This window comes from Prionailurus viverrinus, chromosome A3 (genome assembly GCF_022837055.1).
Source record: "Prionailurus viverrinus isolate Anna chromosome A3, UM_Priviv_1.0, whole genome shotgun sequence".
NCBI lineage: Eukaryota > Metazoa > Chordata > Mammalia > Carnivora > Felidae > Prionailurus > Prionailurus viverrinus.
Window position 1 is genome coordinate 25757100 of NC_062563.1, and position 25636 is coordinate 25782735.

The 25636-nt window shown below is 50.6% G+C and overlaps 2 protein-coding genes across 7 annotated transcripts in view; one reads left to right on the top strand and one right to left on the bottom strand.

Annotated features, from left to right (window-relative positions):
• The window catches only part of CDK5RAP1 (CDK5 regulatory subunit associated protein 1), a 233106-nt gene that overhangs the window by 74094 nt on the left and 133376 nt on the right, over positions 1–25636 (top strand). For all 6 annotated transcript variants that reach the window (XR_007150844.1, XR_007150843.1, XR_007150842.1 and 3 more), the window contains exons 15-16: positions 9431–9505; positions 9604–9653. The gene's annotated coding sequence lies outside the window, so the exon portion shown is untranslated. The remainder of the gene's footprint in view (positions 1–9430; positions 9506–9603; positions 9654–25636) is intronic.
• On the bottom strand, positions 1735–20727 carry LOC125161987 (uncharacterized). The gene is made up of 15 exons (XM_047852464.1): positions 20619–20727; positions 18864–19080; positions 17656–17760; positions 16193–16324; positions 15362–15446; positions 15201–15264; positions 14683–14768; positions 13722–13904; positions 10884–10937; positions 9749–9901; positions 8653–8720; positions 8369–8414; positions 6341–6404; positions 4019–4098; positions 1735–1767 (listed from the first exon to the last, which is right to left on the bottom strand). The coding sequence occupies exons 1-15, from the start codon at positions 20725–20727 to the stop codon at positions 1735–1737; spliced, it is 1479 nt and encodes a 492-aa protein (XP_047708420.1).

Below are 25636 nucleotides of genomic sequence, written 5' to 3' on the forward strand. Positions count from 1 at the left end.
GGAGGTATGGGCAAGGAGAGACTATCTGGGGTGGAGGGAGAAGGATGGTGGTCTTTGGAGCCAGTGCACTGACTTCCAGCACCAGAAATGGTGTGGGCAACCTTGCCTGGGCAAAGGCAGGTAATTGCACACCCCCCATCTGGTGCCACTCAATGTGATTGTAAGAATCTAATGGGATAATAGTTGTCCGTGCCTGCAAGACTGTAAAATGAGATGCACCTGTTAAAGTCATGGGAGAGGAATGAGGGGCTTCCATGGTAGGACAGGCTCTCTCATGCCTCCCCTGCCTGGATTGCTCCTTCTGCCTAGCTTTCTTCAAGGTCCTGAGGATGTCTGCATTCCATCATTTTGTACCTACTATGTATGTGCCATGCACCAGGCAGTGTGCTCACACACAGGTGGGAAATTCTGGCCTTAGGATTCAACTGTCCTCTGGGAAAGTGTCTCCCAGCCTCTACCTTATCTTAAGTTATCCTATATACACCAAGGGCTGGGAGACTTTGCAAGGCCACAGTGCAGGGCGGTCCTGCCATCTTGCCCAAGGACTTGTCTGAGGGATGTTTTTGGGAGACTCATTTCCTTCAAGGCTGGGCTTGTGGTTCATATTTGTAAAACAGGTGGGGAGTTAGGTAAGGAACTCACAGCAAGGTTTGGTCTGGGCTCCATCCTCCCACCACAGCACAGGGATCCTGCACCTGACCCACGAGGCCTGCTCAATGGTTTGGGATGTAGGCAGAGAACTGGCCTCCAGGAGGGCCTCCCCACCGGCCATCCAGTTGCCAGAGGCCAGCTGAGGTTACTGGGCTGCTGGTCACTTGTTCCCTCCCAAGACAGAGACCTGCCCGTGATGGGGATTTTATCACAATCCAAAGTTTCTCCTCATCTGCCTTTGTCTGGGGGCAGGCTTAACTCGCCATGGGCTTTGGCAGGTGCCCAGGTGTGAGAAGAGGCCTCTTCCCGCTTTGTGACTCTTGGCAACCATGGAACTATTCACATTTCTGACTGCAAAGCCCTCTGGTACCCTGGCTTTCTCTGCTCACCACCCTGCCCTGCCTGGGCCACATGGGACTGGATGTTGATGGGGAGGGTTCTCCTCACTCTCCCCCTCGATGGCACTGCTCTTGGGCACATGTCAACCACTCTCCTGCCTGTCACACCTTTCAGGGCCAGGGGAGCTCTGTGGTATCATAATCAGCCACCTGGATCTGGCTCTACCCTTAGGGGTCTGGCTTCTTCCCTTAACCCCTTGCCTCCACACTCAGGGCCTCCCAAATATCTCTGGGCTCCTGGAGTCCCCTCTTTCTTAGGGACATCAAAACTTCTGCTTCCTTCCTCTTCTTCCCTCTCGAGCAGGGAACCCTTGTATGTGAAAATTCCCTGTGTTCTTTCTATGTCCCATCGTCTCAGGGTGTGGGCTCTTGAAGCTAAGGCCCTCTCTGTTTTCTGAGGAGCCTCTCTTCCCTGAGATGCTGAATACAGAATTCAGAATCTCTCTCTGAGGGGCCAAGGGAACACAGGAACTATCAGGGAGCAAAACCTTTCCATTAAGCATTTCAGGGGGGGCCTTGCCATCTCCTAGAACCCCGTAGCAAACTCAGAACCAGACTCTTTCTCAAGCAAGAATCATCTTTATTGCAGCTGAGATTTTCCATTGTGACAGCAGCCATTCTTGTACTTTCAAGGGCCTGGAGCACTTGTGGCTGAGGAGAGGGACTGGCCCTCGGTAAGAACCGGCTATTCGTCTGGAACAGTCAGCAGCACATAACCCTGTGGGTAGAAGCAGGGAGGGGTATCCTACCTGTCCTCACTGCCCGGCTCTCCCTGAGGTGGCTCAAGCTATCTTGGGAGGGGTTCTGTGTATCCTAAGGACACAACTTTCCCTGTTGGCAAGAAGGCAGAGTCAGGGACAGACTGGACAAGGGGTTAGAGCAGAGGGGACGAACGGTCTTGGGAATGTTTGTGAAGGAAGGAACAGATAGATCACTCTTTGGAGCTCTTCTGAAAACCTATGTATCAAGATGCCTCTAATGTTTCTGATGCATTGGGGTTCATCCTGCTGGGTTGCCCTGAGGTGGGTCTCTCATCCAGCTAGAGCCCTCCACCTGCTCCCACCCACTATGCCCAACCCATGCTGCTGGAATCCATCTGCTCCTGCATCTGTTTTTCCACGAGAAGGGGAGCTCCTGAAGGTTTCAGGGACGGGGTATGACTCATAGCTTTGTCTTGGCATCATCCAGCACATGGCCAGGCACAGAGCAGCCGGTGATATATATTAATGGAGTGAATTAGTGATAGCGAATGAATGAGGGAGCGGTCAGGGCAGCTATGTAAGGATGTGCAGATTGTGCACTGTCCCACTCCAGGTGCTGTCGTTCATATAAGCTACTGTATGAGTGGTGCATCTTGGAGTTGTGTAATATGTAACTGGCACAACAGTGCAAGGCAGCCTAGAAGTGAATCGACAAGTTAACCCATGAGCCCACCTGCTGCCCCAACCCCCACCTTGTCTCCATAGGTCTGGTTATGTGAGAGCTGCTGGGCTGTGCTTGCACTTTGCCATTTTTGGCATTCAGAACTATAGAGGGGCCCCTGCTGTCCTGGCCCTCCTTGCCCAGAGTTGTGGCATCATTTCTGGAGCAGCTCCAGCCCCTGGATTACCTGAAGTAGGTCTTCCAGCCTTGACCTAGGGTCATCCTGGGCTCACCCTTCCTACCAGGGCCACCCTGGCTTGGGTGGGGTCTAGGGGAGGGGTCTGAGGATGGAATGGGGGAGTAGCACAGGCCAGGGGCTGGGGTTTTAGGAGACAAACTGCTGCTGTCTCCTCCTACCCTCCTGCACAGTAACATCTGGTTCTTGAAAGCAGATTTCTAGTGTCTCCTGAATGTCAGGACCGGGAATTAGGCGTCCTGGGTCCAGAACTGGGCATAAGTTGAGGGTCCTGAAGCTCAAACTTTATGTCTGGGGTGGTGGGTCACGCTCTGTCAACGGTCAGAGTAGGGCTGGGTGAAATCAGTGATCCTAGTAGTTCTCGTGTTTCTGAAGGGAACCTTGATTTCCAGCGCCTATCTTTATCTCCATTTGACAGACAGAGACAGCAGGCTGAGAGAGGGCCAGTGGCTTGCCTGACGCCACATGGCCAGCAGGTTCCATGTGGTTCTCTCTCTGCTTTGCCCCTAGAGCCCCTTCCTGCACTGCTATTTAAGAGTGGGAATCTTGTTAAGGTGGGAAACAAAGAAATGAAGGGCATCTCTGAGCTCTACCCCTTCCCACCAACCCCATCTGCCTCTTCTCAGGTTCACCTTCCAGAGGGAAGGGGCGAGTGCCAAGGAGGCAGGGTGACCCCTGGGGCAGACTCAGAGCTGGCAACCCCCTCGGCAGCACGTCCGTGGTTCCTCTGCTGGTTTTCTCAGCCCTCTGGTCTGTGGCCCCATCTTACCTCCCTGGCATTTAGCCAGCCTCGTGCCGGCCCAGGTTCCCACCCTCTGGGCAGTTCACAGAGAGCAGGTGCCAGAGGCAACAGCCCTTTTCTGGGGGTTAGGCCACCTGAGCTGTAGGGTGGTAGGTGGTCCTGGCTAAGGGTAAAGGCTTTGAAATCAGATAAACCCTGGTTGGAACCCTGGCTCTCCTGCCCTAGGCAAGTTTCTTTGCCTTTCTGAGCTTTAGTTCCCTCTCTTGTAAAATGGGAGAAATCATAGCATCGACTTCATGGAACTAATTGTGAAGACCACCTATGTGAGGCATTGAAGCTCTCAGGATGCCTAGGGCTTGGCTCCCTGAGGGATTCATGGAACCCCTTGGGGCCTCAGTTTCCTCATCTGTATATGGGGCATCACATCCAGGATGGCTATGAGAGGGTGAGATAAGGGAGGTAGAAGGCTTGCCTCATTGAGTGCCTCTTCTGCCTGAGCCTCAGCTTCTGCCCCTGCAGGATGGGGACGAAGCACCTGTACGGCTCCAAGACCCTTCTAGCTCTGACCTTCCCCGGCTGTCTCAGGAAGCTCTTTTTCTCAGCATTTACCTTGGAGGGCTCCACTTGGGCCTGGTCGAAGGAGATGCCCTTGACGTTGGGCAGCGGGAGGTCTTGTTCTCTGAGCAGCTCTGTGAGAGGTATGGGTAGGGGAGCTCAGTGCCCTGGCAAGCAGAGGTGTCTGTGGGTGCAGGGCAAGGGCGGGGAGGGCCCGGGCCAGCTGACCCCTGGCTGCTCCACTGTTCAGAACAGGAAAAGGACTTGGCGTATCCCCTTTCTCCTCTCCTTCCTCAGGGGACATCATCCTCTCTCAGGCAACCCCACTCTAGAAAACCGGGTCCCTAAACAGCTTTTCTACCCATTCATTAAAAATCTATCTTGAGGGGTGCCTGGGTGGCGCAGTCGGTTAAGCGTCCGACTTCAGCCAGGTCACGATCTCGCGGTCCGTGAGTTCGAGCCCCGCGTTGGGCTCTGGGCTGATGGCTCAGAGGCTGGAGCTGTTTCCGATTCTGTGTCTCCCTCTCTCTCTGCCCCTCCCCCGTTCATGCTCTGTCTCTCTCTGTCCCAAAAATAAATAAACGTTGAAAAAAAAAATTTAAAAAAAAAAATCTATCTTGAGAGAATTTCTTCTAGAATATATTCAGGAACTATGAACACATTCTTATGAAGATAGGCTTCTTAGCAGCATTTTAAGGAATGTGCGGTTTGTTGAAGGCATCTTAGGAACGTCTTAGTGAATTTCATTCTTGTTTAATTGAGGAACATTGCTGAAACAATGTTTGTCCTCCTAAAAATGCTAAAATGTTGGCAGAAACAGAAAATGTCTCAGAAAAAGGTTAGAAACAAGTCAGTATAAACTGAAAAATCAACCTTAAAACACTAGGGATTTGGTTGTATGATAAGAAAATATCCATTAAATATATCAAAGAAAATATTCATGAATATACTCATTTATTAAATAAATGAAAGATAGTCCTTAGAGTAAGTTTTTGGTAAGTTGGTAAATGGTAAAGTTGGAGAATTTTGCAAATTGAGTTTCAAAGAACTAACCATTTGGCCTGTTGAGTTTCTGAGTTTCTGACTTGAGAGCCTGGTGTGGGCCCCTCCTTCCCCCTCCTTTGCACTGACCAGCCCTTATCTCCTCTCAGCCCCCCCATCATCACTCTGGGGCCCTTGCTGGCTCAATGTGTATTCCAGCCCAGTTAGGTGGGGAGCAGGATGGAGGAAGAGAGACAGGTGCCTCTGGTGTCCTTTCTGTTCCCTGATCTGCAGATGCCTTCTCATCAGCCTCCCAGCTCCCAGCCTCTGGATGCCTCCTCATTTCAATCCTGTCTGTGTTGGGACCAGATGATCCTGACTGCGGCACAGGGTTTTGTGAATCTTTCCTCTGCCAATTCTCTTATCCTCAGGCTGCTTCTTGCAGCCAGTTTTCCTGTATTTCCTGAGTGGGTTTGGCCCTGCTCCTTTTTGCCTTGTGGGGGAGGTTTGGACAGGACCCCAGTGTGAATGGCACCCTGGCATTGTGCAACACACAAGGCCTGGATGTTCAGACTCTGCAAGACTATGTAGGCTTCTTGAACCAGACTTAGCTCCTGGGTCATCTTGATGCTCGCCATAGGTCTCTTTGGTCCAGGACGAAGATACACTTATTGAATAAACTGCCGGTGGTAGGCACTGGCTAGGTGAGGTTGCATCCTTGCCCACCTGGATCCTTTTTCTGCCTGCCTTGCCGGGCCTTTCATCACCGCTGTTCCTCACCTCTAATAGGTCTCCCTTCTTGAGCACAGATTTACTCACTTTATGCCCAGAACTTTCCCTGGCTATCACAGGTCACAGAATGATGTGAAACCCTTCAGCCCAGCCAGCATTTGAGCTCCTCTAGCCTCGCCCTCTAGCCTCACTCTGGAGTCCTGACATAACTCCTCAAGTTGGAGCATAGAGAGAAGCCCCTGGAAAGGAGATGAAATGCCAGAGTTCTGGGCTCAGCTCTGCCAGAGACTTGCTGTGTGACCTTGGGAAAGTCATTTTACTCTACTGAACCCAAATGCAAAAAAGGAGGCTGAGCCGGGTGATTTCTCAGAAGTGCGTAAGGTCCGAACTGGTTACCTTGCATGTACTAGCAGGGTCCACGCAAGGTACACTAGCTGGCAGAGAATGGGGGGGAGCACACCCGGGCCCTTTCCAACACCCCCATTGGCCACATTCCAAATTTCAGTCTCTACCCTGCCTCCATCTGCCTTGCCCAAGCACAGTTCTTAGCCAACCCCAGGGGACAAGGCAGAAGCCAGCTGTCTGCGCAGAGTTCTAGACACAGGTGATGCAGCTCCAGGCCGCATGGTGTATGGGCATGAGAAGAAAACCAGTGGGGCTCACCGTTGTGATGGGGCAAAAATACCCTGTTCAGAAGCTCTAAGAGAAAGGCCTCCATACGTTTTTCCTACAACAGATGAAAACGAAACAGGAAGGTCACTTCGGCTGGGCTGGCAGATTCTGACCATGGGAATGGGGCGCCTCCAGTGTACAGGTGCCCACAAGAGATCAGGAGTAGTCCAGGGGACTCCATTTTTAAAGGGGACTGGGGCCAGGTGACCAGATAGTGAAGGGCCTAGGGAAAGTTGAGGGGCCTGAAAAAGAGTTACCCTCACCCTAGGTCACTGGGACTGTCTTCATATCTCTGCAAGGTAGCCCAGGGGAAGAGGAAATAGGTTGAGCCAGAGGAAACCCACAGGTACCAACTTTGGGTCCGTCCAAAGAGGAGCTCTCCAATGCTGAGACCTGTCTGGTGATGGGGCAGGAATTGTCTCACTGAGATAGCAAACCTCCTGTTACTAGGGATGTTCATGCAGTTCAAGAGGTTGATCAGAGCTGCTCCAACCCATTTGGAGAGATTGGAAAAGGACTCCCTTTCTTTAAGACTCTTTCCCCATGTATTGGGACACTGTTATAAACATACTCATAATTATCTATGATGTGGGTGGCTTGTACACTGCACAACCTGTGCAACCATACACAACAGCCCTGGTCTGGATAACTGCCCTCTGATGATGTCACAGAAGGGATCCCTGACCTGGGAAGATGATCTTCAGGACCCTTCAAGGCTGGGATTCTATGCAAGTAAGGCCAGAGCAAAGCCTAATATAGCAGGGCTAATCATTCTGAAGTGTTTCCCGACACATGTTCAGCCCTTTCATTTTGTTGTTTTTCCATCTTGCAGCCTTCCCCCATTAAGGGCTGGCCCATGAGGTTCACAGTCTTGTGGAAGTGAAGGATGGTGGATCCAGTGCCCCAAGGCTAGGGAGGGCCCAGACACGTCACACTATAGCAGAAAACCCTCACTGCTACATGGGGACCCAGGTGGCACAGGTGGCTCAGGACGCTATGCTGGGAATCCCAGGGGAGTAGAAACCCAGAGAGGAGACACACAGCCATGTTGGGGGTGCAAACGGAATGTTCTCCCAAAGGAGGCTGTTTTCAACCTATAGAGGAGGAGGTGCCCTTAAAAATCTGGGCATCATCCTGGATACCTCTCTCATTCCTTTCCCACATCTACTCCAGCAGGAAGTCCTATCAGGAATATGTCCTGCACCCGGCCAGTCCCCTGACTGCCACCTGCCTCATCAAGCCTCTGCATTGTTCTACCAGCCTGCTCAATGGCCTACCTGCCTTCACTCCAGGCCCCTCCAGACTGCTCCTTCTGTGTTCCATCAGCTTTTATCTCACTCTGGAAGAGCCAGCTTCCCACTAGGAGGCTCTACTCACTCTACAACCTCCCCTCGATCCCTCTGATCCAGCTACCCTGGCCCCCTCGTTGTTCCCTGAACCGTGGGCACACCCCTCTCTGCCTTGGGGCCTTGGGGTCCCTCTTTCCCATGTCCCCACAGCGCTCTCCCTCACCTCCTCCAGTCTTTTCTCAAACACTTACCTTCTCAGTGAGGCCTTCCCCAACCTTCCTTTTTGGTTTTACCTTCACCTGCACTCCTGATGCACAGCCCCTCTTCCTACTTTTTCTTTTCCACAGTATGATCACTTGCGTACATACTCTACAGTTTTACTGTGCTCATTGCTTCTTATCTGACCTCACCCTGCTAGAATGTACGTTCCATGAGGGCAGGGTCCTTTGCTTTGTTCACTGACATATCCCAAGTACCTAAGTCAAGTCTGGGCACATCATAGGTGCTCAGTAGGTGTTTGTTAAGTGTTTGAAAGAATGAAGTGGACAAGTTTAAGTTCTGGGGGCTCCCCTGACCCCAGGGGGTGTGGGGACTCCAGGGCAAGATGAGATCAGTGATGGAAAGTGAGTGAGGCTTTCAACTTCCTACATCAGTGACTCAGGGCCTTTTTCTGGGCCTGCTGATGGGTCCTTCAGGACCATGGAGAGGCCAAAGTTTAGGAGAGACTCACCTGCTTTGCAAGGCCGGCGGGATAAGGGCCCAGGGTGACTGTGGTGCTACCAGAGAAAAGAGATCACCCTTTCAGATCACGGCAGCTGCTTGGGGGTGCAGTGGTCAGTGAGCTCCAGTTACAACACCCCCTCCCTCCTTTCCTCCCTCCCTCTTATGCACTACTCCGTGTGCTGACAGCAGGCATGGAAACGCACCCCTTGACCACCCCCCCCCCCACCCCCGCCTACTTCTCTGTCAGTCATTCTTATTTCTTCTGAACATGCAAAACCAAAAAAACATTACCTGCTTGGAGTGAACTGGAGTTTTAATTCCTGATTTCTCGAGGAAAACACAGCCTTTGAAAGGAGATTCTATGGGAGTTGAAATTAGGTCAGAAGAGGAGAGGAAATTATGTTCCAGCCAGAGGGATACCCTTCACCCCAACTCCCGTGAATGCTTGTCCAGGGCTGGCCCCTCTCACCGGTCCTTTCCCTGCTGCCCCAGATGCTGGTCATGTGTGTTCAGACCATGTGTGTGGGTGGTGCTGTGGGAGAGGGCACTCATGGTGTCAGGTCTTCCTGGAGGCCAGGGGAGGCTGGGGCTGGGCACAACGCAGGGAGGCTCAGCCCAGGGAAGGAAAGCCTTTTGCAATGAGTCACTTGGCCATTGAATCACTGTTGCTGGAAGCCAGAGGACTCCTTGGTTTTGAGGGGGTTGTCTATTGGCCTTCATAAGTCACACAGTCACCTTGTAGACCGGAAATAGTTCTTCTCACTACCAGTCAGAGATGACAAATTTCTTGACCACAGAGTCATGCCAACTAAGATTCTAGGATCCTGTGTGTGTACTGGATGCTGCTGGGCTTGCCTATTGGGGGGGGGGTGTCCCCCACCCCCCATATATCTGAGGTACGTTCCCAATTTTAAGGTCTGTGGAATGGGAAATAGAAATCCCAAGGGGGCTCAGAGGAGAGAAGTTGAAACTTTGGGGGAAGCTGTGTTTCCCCAGAAATAGAGTAGACAATACAGATATGTTTAGCCTCTTATGAACTGTTTTTCTGATCTTTCTCCTGGTTTTGCAGACAAGGGCTTTCGAGGCAGCCATGTCCAGGGAAGGCAGAAGACTTAACAACTACCTACAAGGCACTGAGCAGAAGGTATTGGAGGCAAAACCCTTTAGTTGTTGAGGAGGTCTTTGGGGAGCACTGGAAGCCACACAGGGGAGCAAGTGTTAATTGTAATGTTTTGACAACAGGTGCATCTATTTGGGTGTGGACCGATCGAATATTAGCAGGCGACACAATGGTGAGTTTTGCAGCTGCCTCAGTCACCTGGTCCCAGAGGGGCCCCCAAGTGGACCCAGGCCCCCTGAGGAACAAATAATTTCAAGGCTTACTCACCCAGGAAAGTGAGACAGAGGAGGTGTTGCTGGTCCCCAGCAGGACCAGCGAGCCCGGCTGGGTGACGGTGGCTGTGTGGCCGTCAATGTGGACGGTGGGAGGGTCGGGGGTACTGATGGTCAGTCTCACACTTCCTCCGGACTGCTTGGAAGTCTGAATGAGGTTAAAGCAGAAAAGGTGCAGGCAGGTACAGAGAATGGAGTTCCTTAGTTCCCGACTTGGAAGAATGGGAACAAGATCGTCTTAGGAGCCAGGGTGTCTGAAGTTTCATTCTAGCTCTGCAGCAACTTGCTGCACGACCTTGATCTTGGGAAGTTTACTTAACCTCCTTGAGCTCCTTTAAGGTGAGATTACATCCTCTGCTTCCTGGGCGTGCATGGCAGGTAAGAACATAAATGTTGGAGCAAGAATCCCAGCTCCACTGCTTGTAAGCTGTGTGGCCTGAGACAAGTCTCTTAATCTCTCTGTTTTCCTAGTTGGTAAATGAGAATAATCATTCCTACTCAAGGTTGTTGTGGGGATTAGATGAATTCATTTATGTGGAGTACTTAGAATAGAGCCCAGCACCTAGTAATGCTGTTGTTTTCTATTACTGTTTGTTCATCCGATGCCATGTTCTAAGAGCCTTTGGAGAAAGGACACTGAGCATGGATTTTGGAGTCCAGGACTGGCTTCAAATCCTGTTTCTGCCACTGACTGAGTGATATGAGCTTGAGCAACTGGATTCACCTTTCTGTGCCTCAGTTTGCTCACATAGGAAAATGGGCTGAAGTGCGGGGTATCTGAGGATTATGTTGACGCAGGTGGAGGAGCCTGGCACATAGTCACTGCTCGCTGTTGTCTCCGTGTGCACATCTGGCTGCCTTAGCAGGGGCAGGGGCCCATTCAGTAGTGAGTCATAACGTCAGGCTCCTGGCCATGGGCACCTGGGTGGGGCGATGAGCTAAGTGCCTTACTTGAACCAACCCCCCCAACCCTCACAGCACCAGTGGAATAGGTGCAGTGGTTTTGGAGTCCACAGTAGGAAACTCTGGCCAGATGGAACATGCTTACGTGGCCCAATCCTGCCCCCATCCCAGACTCTTTCCTGAGATCCTGGCCCTGGTGCGGGAGGGGAAGCTGGTGACACACCCACCTTGGGCTCCCGCTCCAGCTCTCTCAGTGACAACAGTGCAATGAGGTCGGCAGCCTGGAAAAAGGGCAAACCGCGTGTTGGCCTTTAGAATCCCGTAGCTCTGTTCTGAGCAGTTTCAGGGGTGTCATTGGGGTTCAGTGAGGTGTAATTGCTTCCAGCTGAATGCACTACCTGCACGTAGTCGACGTCGACATCGGAGGAGACTTCCACCTGGTTTCTCACCATGATTTATCCGGAAAGGTTAACTTTATTGTTTCAGTGATTTTCCCTTTCTATGTTTTACTGTGAAAATTTCTGCACATGCAGCAGAGTTGAAAGAATTTCAACATTTGTATACTTATCACCTAGATTCTTCAGTTAACATTTTCCTATACCTGCTTCATTATATTTCCATCCATCTAGCCATACTCCATTGGTTCCTGAAAATCATAAATCATGATGGAAAGCAGTACAAAAACGTATAAAGGGTACAAGTCTACACCAACACCTCTTCCCCTTTTCCTCCAAATCCTATTTTCAGGGGTAACCACTGTTGGCATTTGGGAGTACATCCTGTTTTCTACACACATATAAACATGCATAGTAGAGAATATTCTCACCATGCAGTCCTGCACCTTACTTTTTTTTCTCTCAGTATCAGTACATATAGAACCAACCCCATTCTTTTTTTCCCCCTGAATTCTTTACTTGTATTTTTATTTTTATTTTTATTTTTTAATTTACATCTAAGTTAGTTAGCATATAGTGCAATAATGATTTCAGGAATAGAATAGTGATTCATCCCCTACGTATAACACCCAAGGCTCATCCCAACAAGTGTCTTCCTTAATGCCCCTTGCCCATTTAGCCCATCCTGCCCCACAACCTCCAGAAACCCTCAGTTTGTTCTCTATATTTAAGAGTCTCTTATGTTTTGTCTCCCCTCCTGTTTTTATATTATTTTTGCTTCCTTTCCCTTGTGTTCATCTGTTTTGTATCTTAAATTCCACATATGAGTGAAGTCATAGGATATTTGTCTTTTTCTGACTAATTTCGCTTAGCATAATACCTCTGGTTCTATCCACGTAGTTGCAAATGGAAAGATTTCATCCTTTTTGATTGCCGAGTAATACTCCATTGTATATATATACCACATCTTCTTTAACCATTCATCTGTCGATGGACACTTGGGCCCTTTCCATACTTTGGCTATTGTCAACAGCACTGCTATAAACATTGGGGTGCATGTGCCCCTTCGAAGCGGCACACTGTATTCTTTGGATAAATACCTAGTAGTGCAATTGCTGGATCATAGGGTAGTTCTATTTTTAATTTTTTGAGGAACCTCCATACTGTTTCCCAGAGTGGCTGCCTCAGTTTGCATTCCACCAACGCCATTCTTTTTGACAGCTGCATAGTATTCCACCCTGTATGACCATAACCAGACTCCTTTTTACCAATTTGTCATTGATGAACACCTAGGTTAACTTTATTTTTTGCCCTATCCCAAGTGAAGCTACAAAGGGCACCCTTGCATATGTACCCTTGCCCACTGGGGTAAGAATTCCTGCGGGCATGGAATTACAATGCTCACCTACAATTGTCTCAGTGCTCACTTACAACTGTCTCCCCAGCGTGGGGACACCTGGCTCTACTCCTGATCCCACTGCTGGGTCATCTTGGGCAAGTCTCTTTCCCTATCTGGGCCCTGGTTTCCTCATGTAAAAAAATGGAGCAGTAGCATTAGATCTCTTCTAGACACAGATCTTAGGGTTTTGTGTTTCAGTGTTTATGGAGCACCCACTGCATGCTGTAGACATGTTCACCATCTGTAGTCCGTGTCCTCGAATGGGGGAGGCAGTGCACACACAAAGTTAAATAAACACATGTGTGTGTATTTGTCAACATATGACTTTGCATATGTAACTTTACTCATACACATGCCCAGTGTGATCAGCGTTTTGAAGGGAAAAGCACAGAAAGAGAGGGGAAGTGGGGCGAGGAGGGGGAAGGCCTATTCTGCATATTTAGATGTGGTGGTCAAGGAGGGGCTCTCTGAGGAGATGACATTTGCACTGAGGCCAACAGTGGAAGGAAGAATGTTCCAGGCAGCGAGCCCAGCAGGTGCAAAGGCCCTGAGGTGGGCACCAGCTCAGCCAGTGTGGTTGGAGTGGAGTAGGTAAGGGGACAGAGCTGGAGAAATGGGCAGGGGGTTGCAGAGAAGCGACTGGATGTTATTCAGAGTGTGCTGAGTTGCTGCTCGGGGCTTTTAAGCAGTGATGTATCTGGATTTCCCCCTCATTGGTCTCCTCATTGACCCTGGCCATTTGCTCTTATTGCAGATCTCTATGTGTATGCCTCCTTGTCACCATTCGGGCCACCTCCTCATAGATGTCTTTACTGACTAGAGTGTCCAGGGTAGCCCTGTCATTTCCACTAGTCGCTTGCTGACCCAGTGCTCTTATTATAAACAAGATAAATTATTTTATTTATCTGACTGTTTTCTTGTTCAGTCTCTATTCTCCCACTTGACTTTGAGCTTTATAAGGCCAGGGAAGCTGGGTGCACAGGGCCTAGCACATAGTAGGCCTTCAAGAGCGATTTGTGGCATGAGTGAATGGATAAATGTTATGAAGAGAGGAGCAATAAAGGGACCTGGGTGTTCAAGGAAGTCTTCCTAGAGGAGGGGATTTCCATGCTGGGTTCTGAGGGCTGAAGAGGAGTTCTCCAGGGAGGTCCAGAGAAAGGAAGTGACTTACCTAGGTCCCCCAGAAAGGCGCTTCTGCCAGCTGGATCTTGGTTTCTTCATGTGAAAAGCAAAGCAATAAAGTTATATACTCCCCTTTCTTGAGCACTCACTTTGGAGTCCTGGGGGTCCACGTGGATCTCCTTGCTGGTGTAGAGGCAGGACAGGATGTCATTGTAGACTTCTAGCCCAAAAGCGAGGTCTGCCATGCTGCCTTGGGCTAATTTTGGAAGGGGTTGGGGGGTCAGGTGGTCAGGCCTTCGGGGTCTCTGGCCTGGGCTGCAGGGCGTCACAAGCTTCAGAAAAAGGAGGGAGGAAGGAGAAATTCAGTGCGAACAGCTTCTCTGACCAACAACCGATTATAGCTGTAACCGATACCACAGGCTCACTATGTGCTAGGCAGTGCTGAACACTTACGTGCACAATCTCATTTCGACCTTACAGTGGTGCCGTGAGATGGGAACTATTACTGTCTCCATTAGACAGGTGGGGAAACTGAAGCCCAGAGGGGTGAAATGACTTACTCAATGTCCTACAGACGGACAAAATGTAGAGCTACATTTTGAACACACGAGCTCCTATTTTTCACTTCTCCCTCTTCTGACCCCATTCCCTTCTCTGTGCCTTTGTTAACAGCACCTCCTTCCTATCCACTCAAATCCTTCCTGTCCACCTGACCTACCTCTGACAGGCCCTTCTCTGGGCCTCGGTTTCCCCATCTGAGGGATCTCTTCCAGCTGGGTGTTGCATATAATTCTGCACCCACGAACTGCCCCACTTACCCTTTTGTTGGAGTCTCATCCCCGCTCACAGCACCTGTAGCCTCATGGCCTCTCTTGCTCTCCAGGGTTCAAGTGGGCCTCAGCACAAGCTCCCGAGGGCAGGGGTCCACCAGCTCTCCCCTTCTTTCTCCCTCCTTCCCTCTCCTTCTCCTCTTTTGCCTACCACCCTTACCTATGGCCTCTCTGTATGCCTCCCATCCAGAGAAGGCCATCTCACTTTCCTCTTTGCCCATCCTCCCCTAGGCCAGTGGGTGTCCCGGGAGGGTCTGCCCTAGCCAGGGTGCTGGCTCGCCTGGACTTTCATCAGGATGGCCTCCTCCGTGAACTCCGTGGTGGTGACATAGTACTGGAAGTCTTCTGGGCTTGAGATGGTCGGGGCTGCAATGGGAAAATGAAAGTAGGACCCCGCTTGCCCTGCGGGAGGGTGAAACGGTGTGGAGAGGCAGTGAAGCAGGCAGAAATTGAACTTCTCTGCTCAGCTTTAAGTTCTTGTGGGCTAGGCCTGTGCCTCTTGTAACAATGAACATTTATTGAGTGGTAACTTTGTGCCGGGTTATATGTATTATTGCAGCAGTCCACTCTGTGGGTCTAGGATTAGTCCCACTTTACAGGTTGGGAAACTGAGGCTCTGGGGGAAAATGACTTGCCCAGGTCATGAGGCACAGTGCCCTTTTTCTCCCTCACTGAAAAGTAGGCTCCCTGCAGCTAGGCTTTGTTTGGTTTCCTGTCCTGTTCTCAGAGCCCAGAACGGTTCCTGGCACACAGTTAGGGGGATGGAAGTTAAGCCGCTTTCTCGGCCACTCTACGTACGCAGAGTGAGGTGTAGCAGGTCTTCCAGCAGTGAGTTGAGCAGGGTCGTGGCCAGGGGGCACACCTGCAGGGAAGGCACGATGGGGTCCTTGTCAAGTTGAGAGGCTCTCTCTTGGGGTCACACCCCTCTCCCAGGAGGCAGACGAGGGCGAACAACTTACTATCTTCTGTAGGAGGAAGGGCAGTGCCTTATCTAGGGTACTCGTCACCAACTCCAGAGCTCCGTTCGCCAGGAGCGGGTCCATTCTAGTGGTGGGGGAGAGCAGGTGGGATCTGAGACACCATGGAAGGGGAGACTGAGGCCAGAGGCGGGAATCCAGGGCAGGGCCGATGGGCTTGTGTAACATGGAGTGTAACATAGAGTGGCTGCCTCCTTCCCCACTTGGTGTCTCTCTTCTCCTTCCCCAACCCCACCCTTTCTTTTTCTGTTTTATCCCTCTCTTGCCTTCTTGTTTTCTCTCTCCATGACTTCCTCGTCTTTACTTTTTCCTTATTGTCCCTCTCTGCCTCTGTCTCTTCATTTCCTCTCTGATAAAGGTCTCTGGGATTTTTGAGGAGGGAGAGTCATGGAAAACTTCCTGGAGGAGGTGGTTTTGTGCTAAGGTTACCTCAGCACATAGATCAGCTCATGTTTTCCTCACCCCCACCCCCTGCGGGCTGGATTCTGTGGACAATTTCATTTTACTGGTGAGGAAACAGGCTCTAAAAGTCATATAGCTTGTTCAGGGTCCCCGAGTTAGGAAGCAGCCAAGCTGAGGTTTGACCTGGTTGGATGCCCACTCTCAGCCATGACATTCAGTGTGGATGGAGGAAATGCTGATGGATGGTGTGTGCAGCTCGGAGTCTTGCAGATGACCCTGTTCCTGATGCCCTTGTTCACCCAGAGAACTAGGCTGGGGAAAAGCAGCCCCCACAGGGAGTCTGCATGAAGGGCGGGAAGTCCTGGCACTCCCTCCTGGCCAGTGGTAGTGCAGGTGTGGGCAGGTACTCACTGCTCCAGAACCTTGATGCTGAGGTATCCTGGTGGGGTGTGGCACTCCTCGAAGGCCACCTTGGTCTCGTTCCCCATCTGTTCCAGCCGTATCCCAATGCGGATGTTCTTGATGACTTTGAGCCGCAGTATCCTGTAGGGGCAGCAGATCTAGGCAGGTGCCAAGCCACCACCTGACGTGGAGGCCAGAAGTCACAGGCTGGTGGCCTGCTGCTGCCTGCGGGGCTCAAATGAAAAACTAGGAGACGTCATTAAACATATGGATCTCTCACTTCGGAAAACCTGAAAGATTCGAAAACACCAGCCAGCAGGACAATCACTTGGGGCTGAAGGTGACCTTGACATGGGCCACAGGTGCTCCAAGTGCTACAGTCCCCACGAGGACAAGAGTTAGGTTGTGTTTTTACTGCACATCACTATAAGGGCGATGATACGTTTATTGTATAGGAGAGAAATATTTCTCTGTGCCCACTTCTCTACCAAAGAAACATTCCTCTGTGCTCACTTCTCTATTAAAAAGGGAAGGTAGACCAAGAAGGCCATATTTTAAAGAAAACCAACAGTGGACATATTCCTAAAGGGCTTTTAAGAATATTTGTTTTGGGGATCCTGGGTGGCTGAGTCAGCTGAGCATCTGATTCTAGATTTTGGCTCAGGTCATGATCCCAGGGTTGTGGGATCGAGCCCCATGTCTGGCTCTGCCCTGACAGTGTGGAGACTGCTTGGGATTCTCTCTCTCTCTCTCTCTCTCTCTCTCTCTCTCTCTCTTTTTCTCTCTCTCTTACTCTGCCCCTCTCCCTCTCTCCTGTGCTCTCTCTCTCTCTGGAAAAAAAAAAAGGAATATTTGTTTCACGTGCAGATACCACCCGTAGCACTCCCTCTGTTGCCCACGGTTTGCAACCCCAGGTCGGCATGATCACCCACACCTTAGTGAGATATCCAAGCTCTCAGGTCGGCAGTGAACTCTCACAACAGCCAAGGGTAGGAGCATACTTGATCATACCCGTCTTGTAGATGAGGAAACTGAGGCCCAGGGAACAGATGCCCTTGCTCAAGTTGCTTAGATGGTGAGTAGGAGTGGAGTGCAGTTATGCCATACTCTGGAGGTGAGGGTGGCGGGGCTTGAATCAGACCCTCCTCAGATCATGCTGTCAACGCATCTGCATTTTACTCAGATGGGACACATATTCCCTGACTTGGCAGTCCAAGGGTTTTATTTCGGTCTCTGCTTCTGACTCACTGTGTTATCCTGGGTCGGTCCCTCTGCCACTTTGTGCCTCAGTTTCCCCATCAGTGAAAATGGCTTTGAAACAAGCCCGAGTGGAAAGGATTATTATGAGGCTTATGGCGGCAGAGGCAGGAGGCCTTTGCTAGCCCTGCATGGCTGCCTCTTGAGTCATAGCAATGAGGGGTTGGCCTGCCTGGCACTGAGGGGGGTGGGGAGGAAGTGCCCGGTGTACTTACTGCTGGAGCGAGAGGTACAGTTTGGTTCGCAACGTGACCTGCAGCAGGCTGTCGCTCAGGATTTGCAGGGTGATCTCTGGTCCTACGGCATCTTCTATGACCAACCTGTGAGAGGTTTGGGGGGTGTTGGTATGGTCTGCTAAGGCCGCCGTGGTTCTGTAGAGTGTGTGTATCTGGGTTGGCTGGAATAGGGATGGACCCCAGGAGGAGCAGGAGCAGGTTTGGGACACCCCTGTCCCTGATCCCAGTCCAGCTGGAGAACAATGGGGCTGTAGTTCCAGCCTCCACGTCTTGAAGACCTGGTTGAGTCTCTTCCCTTCTGTGGGCCTCAGTATCACCCTCTACAAAATGGGGAGAATGCAGTGGAGGGGCTGTCTATGTGCAGTGAGGCTGCCTGAGTTCAAGTATAAGCATTCTGCAAAAGGGAAGCAAGCAGGCAAGACTCAGAAAGCAAGATGGCAGGTGATCTCGCCACCATCCACTGAGGGACCATCTGCCCTGCTGAGCATTCAGGAGGGAGGACATGAGCCTTCTTCTCCCCTCAGTGACATCAGGTCCCAGCGTCTCCCTGAGCTGAGAAGGGCCCAGAGTACTTTTTAAACATCAGATACAAGTTAGTGACTCATCTGGTGCCCACTGGAATTGTCAGCAAACCACCCAGACTGGGAGAGAGGCATGGAAAAGAGATCCTCACGGCCCTTAGAAGGAAGCAGCTGTGTCCACACCTTCAGTTTGGACTTCCAGCCTCCAGGACTGTGACACAACAAATTCCTGTTGTTTAAGCCACAGCTCGTGGTCCTTTGTTACAGCAGTCCTAACAAACCATACAGTCAGAAAACCTTGATTTTGATTAAAACCCTCTTGATTTTTAAATATTGGCAATTCATTACAACATTTTTAACTTTTTAAAGTTAAGATATTTAAAAAAAAACACCATGCAAATTTTCAGTACCCAGGTGTAGGCTGAATGTGGGGGTCTGGAGGGCTGCTAGGTGGAGATCCTTGATTTAGACCCTGCTTTGGACGATTCTACGTAGCTTGGAGAGATTTAGAACAATAAAGGTGCACTTGCTGTGCATTTTCCAGGCTATAGGGAGCCTCCGGGCCTCCCACCTGCCTAGTCCTCTTCTTGATACAGGAGAACATTATGTCTCAGGGGTGGAGGCTGAAGGGGGAAGAAAGGCCAGAGGCAGCTTCTGCGGACTCACCCGCCCACCTGGAGCAGCTTCTCCAGCAGTGGGAGGCGCTTCCCCGAGAGCAGGTCCCCGACCAGTGACAGATCAAGCCCACTGCTCTTCTTGGAGAGGCCTTCTCTTACAAAGGGCAGGTGGTCCAGGATGGTGACGCCTTCACCTGCAGCCCCCGTCACAGGAATCCCAGCCACGCGGTCCAAGATGTGGTGCTCCGAGAACAGGTCTGAAATGTCTGAGGAGACAAGCCCCTTCTCAAGATGGGGCTCACCCATCATTCAGTCATTCAGCAAATGCCCACCAGCATCTGCTCAGAGCCAGTGATTCAATGGTCATTTAGCTCTTCCCCACTGGCACTCTGTCAGTCTGTCTCTCTCAAAATAAATAAGCATTAAAAAAATTTATAAAAAAGGGGTGCCTGGGTGGCTCGGTCTGTTGAGCGTCCGACTCCGGCTCAGGTCATGATCTCACAGTGGGTGAGTTCGAGCCCCACATCCGGCTCTGTGCTGATGGCTCAGAGCCTGGAGGCTGCTTTGGATTCTGCGGCTCCCTCTCGCTGTCCCTTCCCCACTCGCACTCTGTCGGTCTGTCTCTCTCTCTCAAAATAAATAAGCGTTAAAAAAAAATTGAGATGGTCATTTAGCAGCAAGTGCTTACTTTTTTTTTTTTTTTTTTTTTTTAGAATTTTTTATTTTTAAGTAACCACTACACCCAGCGTGGGGCTTGATCTCACAACCCTGAGATCAAGAGTCGCACACTCCACCAACTGAGCCAGCCAGGTGCCCCTAGCAGCAAGTACTTATTAAGTGTGCACTCTCTCTGGGTTCAGGGAACAGGAGCAGTGTGCATTCTAGTATACATTCTAGTGGGACAGATAGACAACAGCCAAATACTCAGATAAGCAAACAAGGCAATTTTTGAAAGTAAGTGCTACAAAGAAAAAAAAAAAACAACGGAGTAGAGTTGGAGCATGACTGGGGTGAATGAAGGTCTATTTTAGACAGAGTGGTCAAGGAAAGCCTCCTTGAGGAGGAGGCATTTGAGCTGAGACCTGAACAAAGTGAAGGAATCCATTATTGCAAGGTCTAGGAGGAGAGCAATGTAGGCTGAGGGAACAGCTTGTACAAAGGCCCTGAGGTGGTAAGGAGTCTAGTGAATTTATGAAACCAAAAGATGGGTGAGGATAGACGGCGGTAAGTAGGGGAGGAGGTGGATGGGCAGTAAGGAGCTCATGGTCAAGAGGGAGAAAGACAAACAGACACATAGATAGGATAAGTGTCATACATCAGGAAAATGCCATAGATGAGGTTTCACCAAAGGGTTGTGGGAGCCCAGAGGAAAGAGACTCCTTCTGCCTGGGGAAACTGGGGGTGTGGGGGCGGGATTCCCATCAGAGGGACTGTTAGAGCTTTTTTTGCCTTACAGGATGAGTCAGAATTCAGCATGTTGGGAAGGAGGGAAAGAGAATTGTAGGTAGAAGAAAAAGCCCAGGAAGGGAAGGAGGCTGTGAAATCTATGGGGGTGGTCAGGACAGGTGGCAGTGGAAGAGGCTGGGGATGCAGAGTCTTGAATGCCAAGATGAGGAGCTTGGAGCTTCTCCTGAGGCATGAGAGAGCCACAGCAAGTGTTAGAGCAGGGGAAGGATGAGGTCAGGTCTGGGTGAAGGAAGGCAAATTCTGCTGCTGGCCATGGGGAGGCTAGATGGTGGTACCGCCTCCCACCCCCGCCCTTCCCTGAGCTCTTGCCTCCCAAAGCCCACCCCTTAAATTTTACCTGTTTTCAGCTGATCTTTGCTGATTCGCAGGAGGATCTGATGCCGGGCCTCCCCTTGAGCCTGGGGCAGCAGCCCCCAGCATAGCAGTGACCCCCAGAACAGCAGCATCCTCCCAGTCAGGAGCTGTGGACATAGAACTGGAAACCCCAGTGGCCACCTCCATGTCTGCACTGGGGACCCATTGTCTAGGGTTTCCCAGCCCTGTCTCCCTTGGAACCTCTCTCCAGCTTCCCTTTCCTTGTTTTTCCCCCTCGTTCCGGATCCGCTAGTCCTTGAACACACCCTGCACTTCTCACCACCTCACACTAGTGCTTTTGTTTTCTTCTTCCTGGAGTGCCCTTCCCCATCGTGTGGACCGTCTTCAAATCCAGGCTCTGCTACTTCCTGACTGTGTGACCCTGAGCAACTTACTGGACCTCTCTGTGCCTCAGTGTTCTCATCTGTGGAATGGGGATAAACATAAGTTGTTGTGAGGAATATACTCAACAATATGTGCAAAGCACTTGGCAAGCAGTGTGCTCAACAGCTGTTCACGTGGCCGGGTGACATTGTGAGATGTTAGAAGATGGAGCGCTCCCTTTGAACCATGGAGATTTCTGGATCTTGAAGGGATGAGGGTCCTGCGGGAGGTCTTATACTGGCTGGGGTGGGCAGCAGGGGGAGGGGCTTGAAGCCACAGTTCCTCACCAGATAACAGGGAAATATTTCAATATTTCAACCAGTGTGTTTGTAACAGATGAACTTCGGCCCTGCCTGGTGGCCAAAGGGCAGAGTTGGGACCCCAGAGCCCGCAGGCAGGGGGCGCTCTGGGTGGGCTATGGTGTGCCACCAGGAGATGCAGCCTCTGGAACTGCCAGGCAGGGACTGGCTGGGATGCAGACATGTCCAGTGTAGGCAGGCCCACCGAGGCGCCACCGCCACACCCTGCCATGCCGCGCCAATGAAGGAGCCCCCCAGAGGGTAGACACTGCCCCCCCTGCCAAGGCACTGAGCCTGCTCTGAAGTAGCTGAGAAAATCCCAGCGATGCCTTGAATTAGCAGCAGTCAGTTTTTGGTTGCTTGGGGGCATAGGAGCTCCAAACAACGATTACACTGAATAATAAAAAACATATCCGTTCCCTTGCATATGCGGGTTTGGGGCTGGAAAATTTGTACTCACGGCATTAGCTATTCGTATTTTGCTTCCAGGCTGATGTGAAACCTCCCCCGCTGTTCAGCCCACCAGAGTTTAGTCAGCCTCTACGTGGGCACTTTTCTCAATCAGTTCACCCAAGTTGGGTCTCCCCTCCCTTCCTGCCCTTCACACATTACACTGTCTTCCAGCTCTCTCCAACTCTTGCCTTCAATCATCCCTACCAGCCCCAACTTCTAGTTGAGTTGTTACCAAGGGGCAGGCGCCATGCCAAGGACTTTGTAAAGAGAGCTTCATTACATCCCCGAGTCCTCACCACATGGCCTGGGATCACTGATAGCAAGTCCAATGTACAGATGACAAAACTGAGACTCGGAGAGGAAAAATGAATCACCCCAAGGTCACACAGGTGGCAAAGCGTGGATTCGAACCACTAAGAATCTGTGCACCTCTGCACATTATTGTAGGTGCTCAAGAAACATTTGAGAAGTGCCCTCCTTGTCCTTACCTCTCCAATAACAGGACGGCCCGGAATCTCCCTGGCCTCGTCTCCAGCCTCCCAGAAAGACACAACTTTTATAACCTGAGCTCTGAAGCCCGGGTGGGTGGGGCGGGACTTGTGCCCAGAGGAGCTCTTCAGCGGGGAAAGGGGTCCTCCTGGCACCAAGTGGCAAGGGGCTACTGGCCAAAACTGATAGGACTCATCACTGAGGCCTGAAGGTGCAGGCACTGGGCCCCAGGCCAACAGACCTCAGGGGGGAAGGGGGTGGGGGCTCTGTGGTTTTGGGGGTGGGGCCTTCCCCTTCGGAGTGACATCAGAGCTGCGAGCCTGGGGCAGAGCCTTCAGCTCTCAGGAGGGGCCTGAGGAGGCTCCCAATACAGGATGCGGCAGACCCAGAACTGAGTCAGAGAGTGTGTTGGGGGTGTACGGAGGACAGCAGGGGCGTGGTAGAGCCAGCCCTTTTCCACACATGTTTTCTGTGCCATGCCTCTGCGGCCACACAGGCCTGGGTTCAAATCCCCACCATCACTCAGTAGCTGTGTAGCTGTGGGCAGGTTACTTTTTCTTTTTTTCTTGTTTTAATTTTTTAATTTTTTCTTTTTTTAATGAAATTTATTGTCAAATTGGTTTCCATACAACACCCAGTGCTCATCCCAACAGGTGCCCTCCTCAGTGCCCATCACCTACCCTCCTCTCCCTCCCACCTCCATCAACCCTCAGTTTATTCTCAATTTTTAAGAGTCTCTTATGGTTTGGCTCCCTCCCTCTCTGTAACTTTCCCCCCGCCTTCCTTCTGTTAAGGAGGCCCCAAGGCCTTCTGTTAAGTTTCTCAGGATCCACATAAGAGTGAAAACATACGGTATCTGTCTTTCTCTGTGTGACTTATTTCACTTAGCATAACACTCTCCAGTTCCATCCACGTTGCTACAAAGGGCCAGATTTCATTTTTTCTCATTGCCACGTAATATTCCATTGTGTATATAAACCACAATTTCTCCATTCCTCAGTTGATGGACATTTAGGCTCTTTCCATAATTTGGCTATTGTTGAAGGTGCTGCTATAAACATTGGGGTACAAGTGCCCCTATGCATCAGTACTCCTGTATCCCTTGGGTAAATTCCTAGCAGTGCTATTGCTGGGTCATAGGGTAGGTCTATTTTTAATTTTCTGAGGAACCTCCACACTGTTTTCCAGAGTGGCTGCACCAGTTTGCATTCCCACCAACAGTGCAAGAGGGTTCCCGTTTCTCCACATCCTCTCCAGCATCTATAGTCTCCTGATTTGTTCATTTTGGCCACTCTGACTGGTGTGAGGTGGTATCTGAGTGTGGTTTTGATGTGTATTTCCCTGAGGAGGAGTGACGTTGAGCATCTTTTCATGTGTCTGTTGGCCATCTGGATGTCTTCTTTAGAGAAGTGTCTATTCATGTTTTGGGCAGGTTACTTTTTCTTCTGAGCCTCACTTTTCATGTCTGAAAAAATGGGCATAATAAATAAATAATAAATCCATCTCTGTCTTTTCGGTATTTGTGAGGATTGTGAAGCAACTCATATAGATGTCAGCACAGGGCCTGATCCATAGGAAGCGTTCCAAAAAAGTCACTTATTTTAATTTCTATCTTATAGAGAAAAGAATTGTGGCTGACAGACGTTGGATGATTTACTCAAGGTCACACAGCATGTCCACTGTGGCAAAAGTGGGATTTGAAATCCGGGCCCAGAGAGGGGACTGGCTACCCAGCAAAAGGGAAATTCGGTGGGCAAAGGTCCTCTTTGGGAATGTCCCTTTTTGGGAATCCCGGTGCCACCATTGTGAGTGTGCACAGCTGTCAGTGTCAGCATGGACTCCATTAACTGCTGCCCATGGTCATGTGAATGGCACTTGTATTCATCTCTAGGTGGCTTTTAGATTTTCTAAGCGTTCTCCCCATGATTAACTATCTTCCCATTCACAACACAGAGGCATGGTCAGGGTAGGTATTAAGCTCCATTCTTCGGCTGGACACACAGGGCAGAGGGGCTGATGGTGGGCGAGTGGGTTCTGGGAGGAAGCAGCTGCCCAGGAAATGCAAGGTCAATGTTCAATGTTAGGTAGTTCTCAAGTTCTCACTCTGGTTAATGTCAAAAGCAAATGGCTGATGTTAGTATGATTCAGTAAAGTGTTTTTGATGGGGAGGTACTTATTCTAGAATCTCAGAGTCATAAAATCATGGACTTTTTGGTTGGAAGATGCTCTAAAACTTGCTGGATCCTCCTCATTCCTATCTGTCGATAGGGTCTCAACATTACTGCCAAGTGCTGTCCTCCTTCTGTCTGGAGCACAGAAAGGCTCTGGGGTTAATGTCCTCAACTGAGTCACTGGGGACTGGAGTAGGATGTTGGCGGAAGCTTGCAGATCTTTCCCTTCCCAAACGTGGCCTCTCTAAACCAGGCAGGAGGGACGAATTTGACTGGAGCCCTATGGATTCTGTCTGTTCCCCTCATTGACTAATCTCTGCTGAGAGATGGGGAATTTTCTGGGGGTCTCCTTCATGAAAGGGAAGCCCTGGGAAGGACTTACTCTCTGTCCCTGAGCCTCAGTTTATGGATCTATAAAATGGGAATGTTAATCTCACAGGAAGTGCTTAGTCCTGTCTGGGGACTGAGCGGCCCCCATGGACTAGAGGCTGTTTAGCTGTCACTGTTATTTTGAGGAATAAGAATACTGGGTCATTGTCCTGACATGATTCAGGTGGGAGGCTTGGGTTCCCATCAACTCACTGACTGTGTATTACCTGTTCTCTCATCTATAAGACAAAGAGAGTAGTACTTCCTGTGAGGCAGGGTAATTTACTGAGGAATCACTGGTGTTTTTTATTTGCTGCTGCTAAGCCTTGGAAGGAAGCAGAGTTTTCGCTTCCCCGGCCAAGGAAGGCGGTGGAGTCTTGGAGCTCCAGGTCTGGGGGTTCCTGCCTCAGAGGTGCATGGAGGGTGGTTTTGCTTTGGGGCCCCACACAGAAGGAGGTTGGCACAGAAGACAACCCTTCTCCTTCTTTACGGGAAGTAGAGACCGAAGGTGGGGAGGCAGAGATGAAGGCACAGAGTGGAGGGAGGCAGTGTGGGGTAATGGTTAGGGGCTGCTTGGTAGTCATGGTGAGTGTTCAGAATCTCAGTCTCTTCATTTGTCAAGTGGGGCTGCCAGAGGCCGTGGGGAAGGCCGGGTGAGACCCTTAGCGTGATACCTGTAGAGCAAATGCTTATCTTGGTTTGGGTTCCCCAGAAGCAGACCCTGAGAGCAGGGTTTGAGTGCAGGTGGCTGATTTGAGAGGTGATCCCAGGAGTTGCTGGTAGAGGGGGAAAGAGAGGTGGAGAAGGAGCTGGCCCAGAAAGGTGTGTTTGAGCAA

Excerpts from the sequence above, each read along its gene's own strand:
- LOC125161987 (XM_047852464.1), bottom strand. The coding sequence starts at position 20,727 with ATGCTGCTGTTCTGGGGGTCACTGCTATGCTGGGGGCTGCTGCCCCAG. Across the intron at positions 6,405-8,368 it reads CCGCCGGCCTTGCAAAGCAG|GAAAAACGTATGGAGGCCTT; the intron begins GTGAGTCTCTCC and ends CATCTGTTGTAG. Across the intron at positions 1,768-4,018 it reads CCCAAGTGGAGCCCTCCAAG|GGTTATGTGCTGCTGACTGT; the intron begins GTAAATGCTGAG and ends TTCTACCCACAG.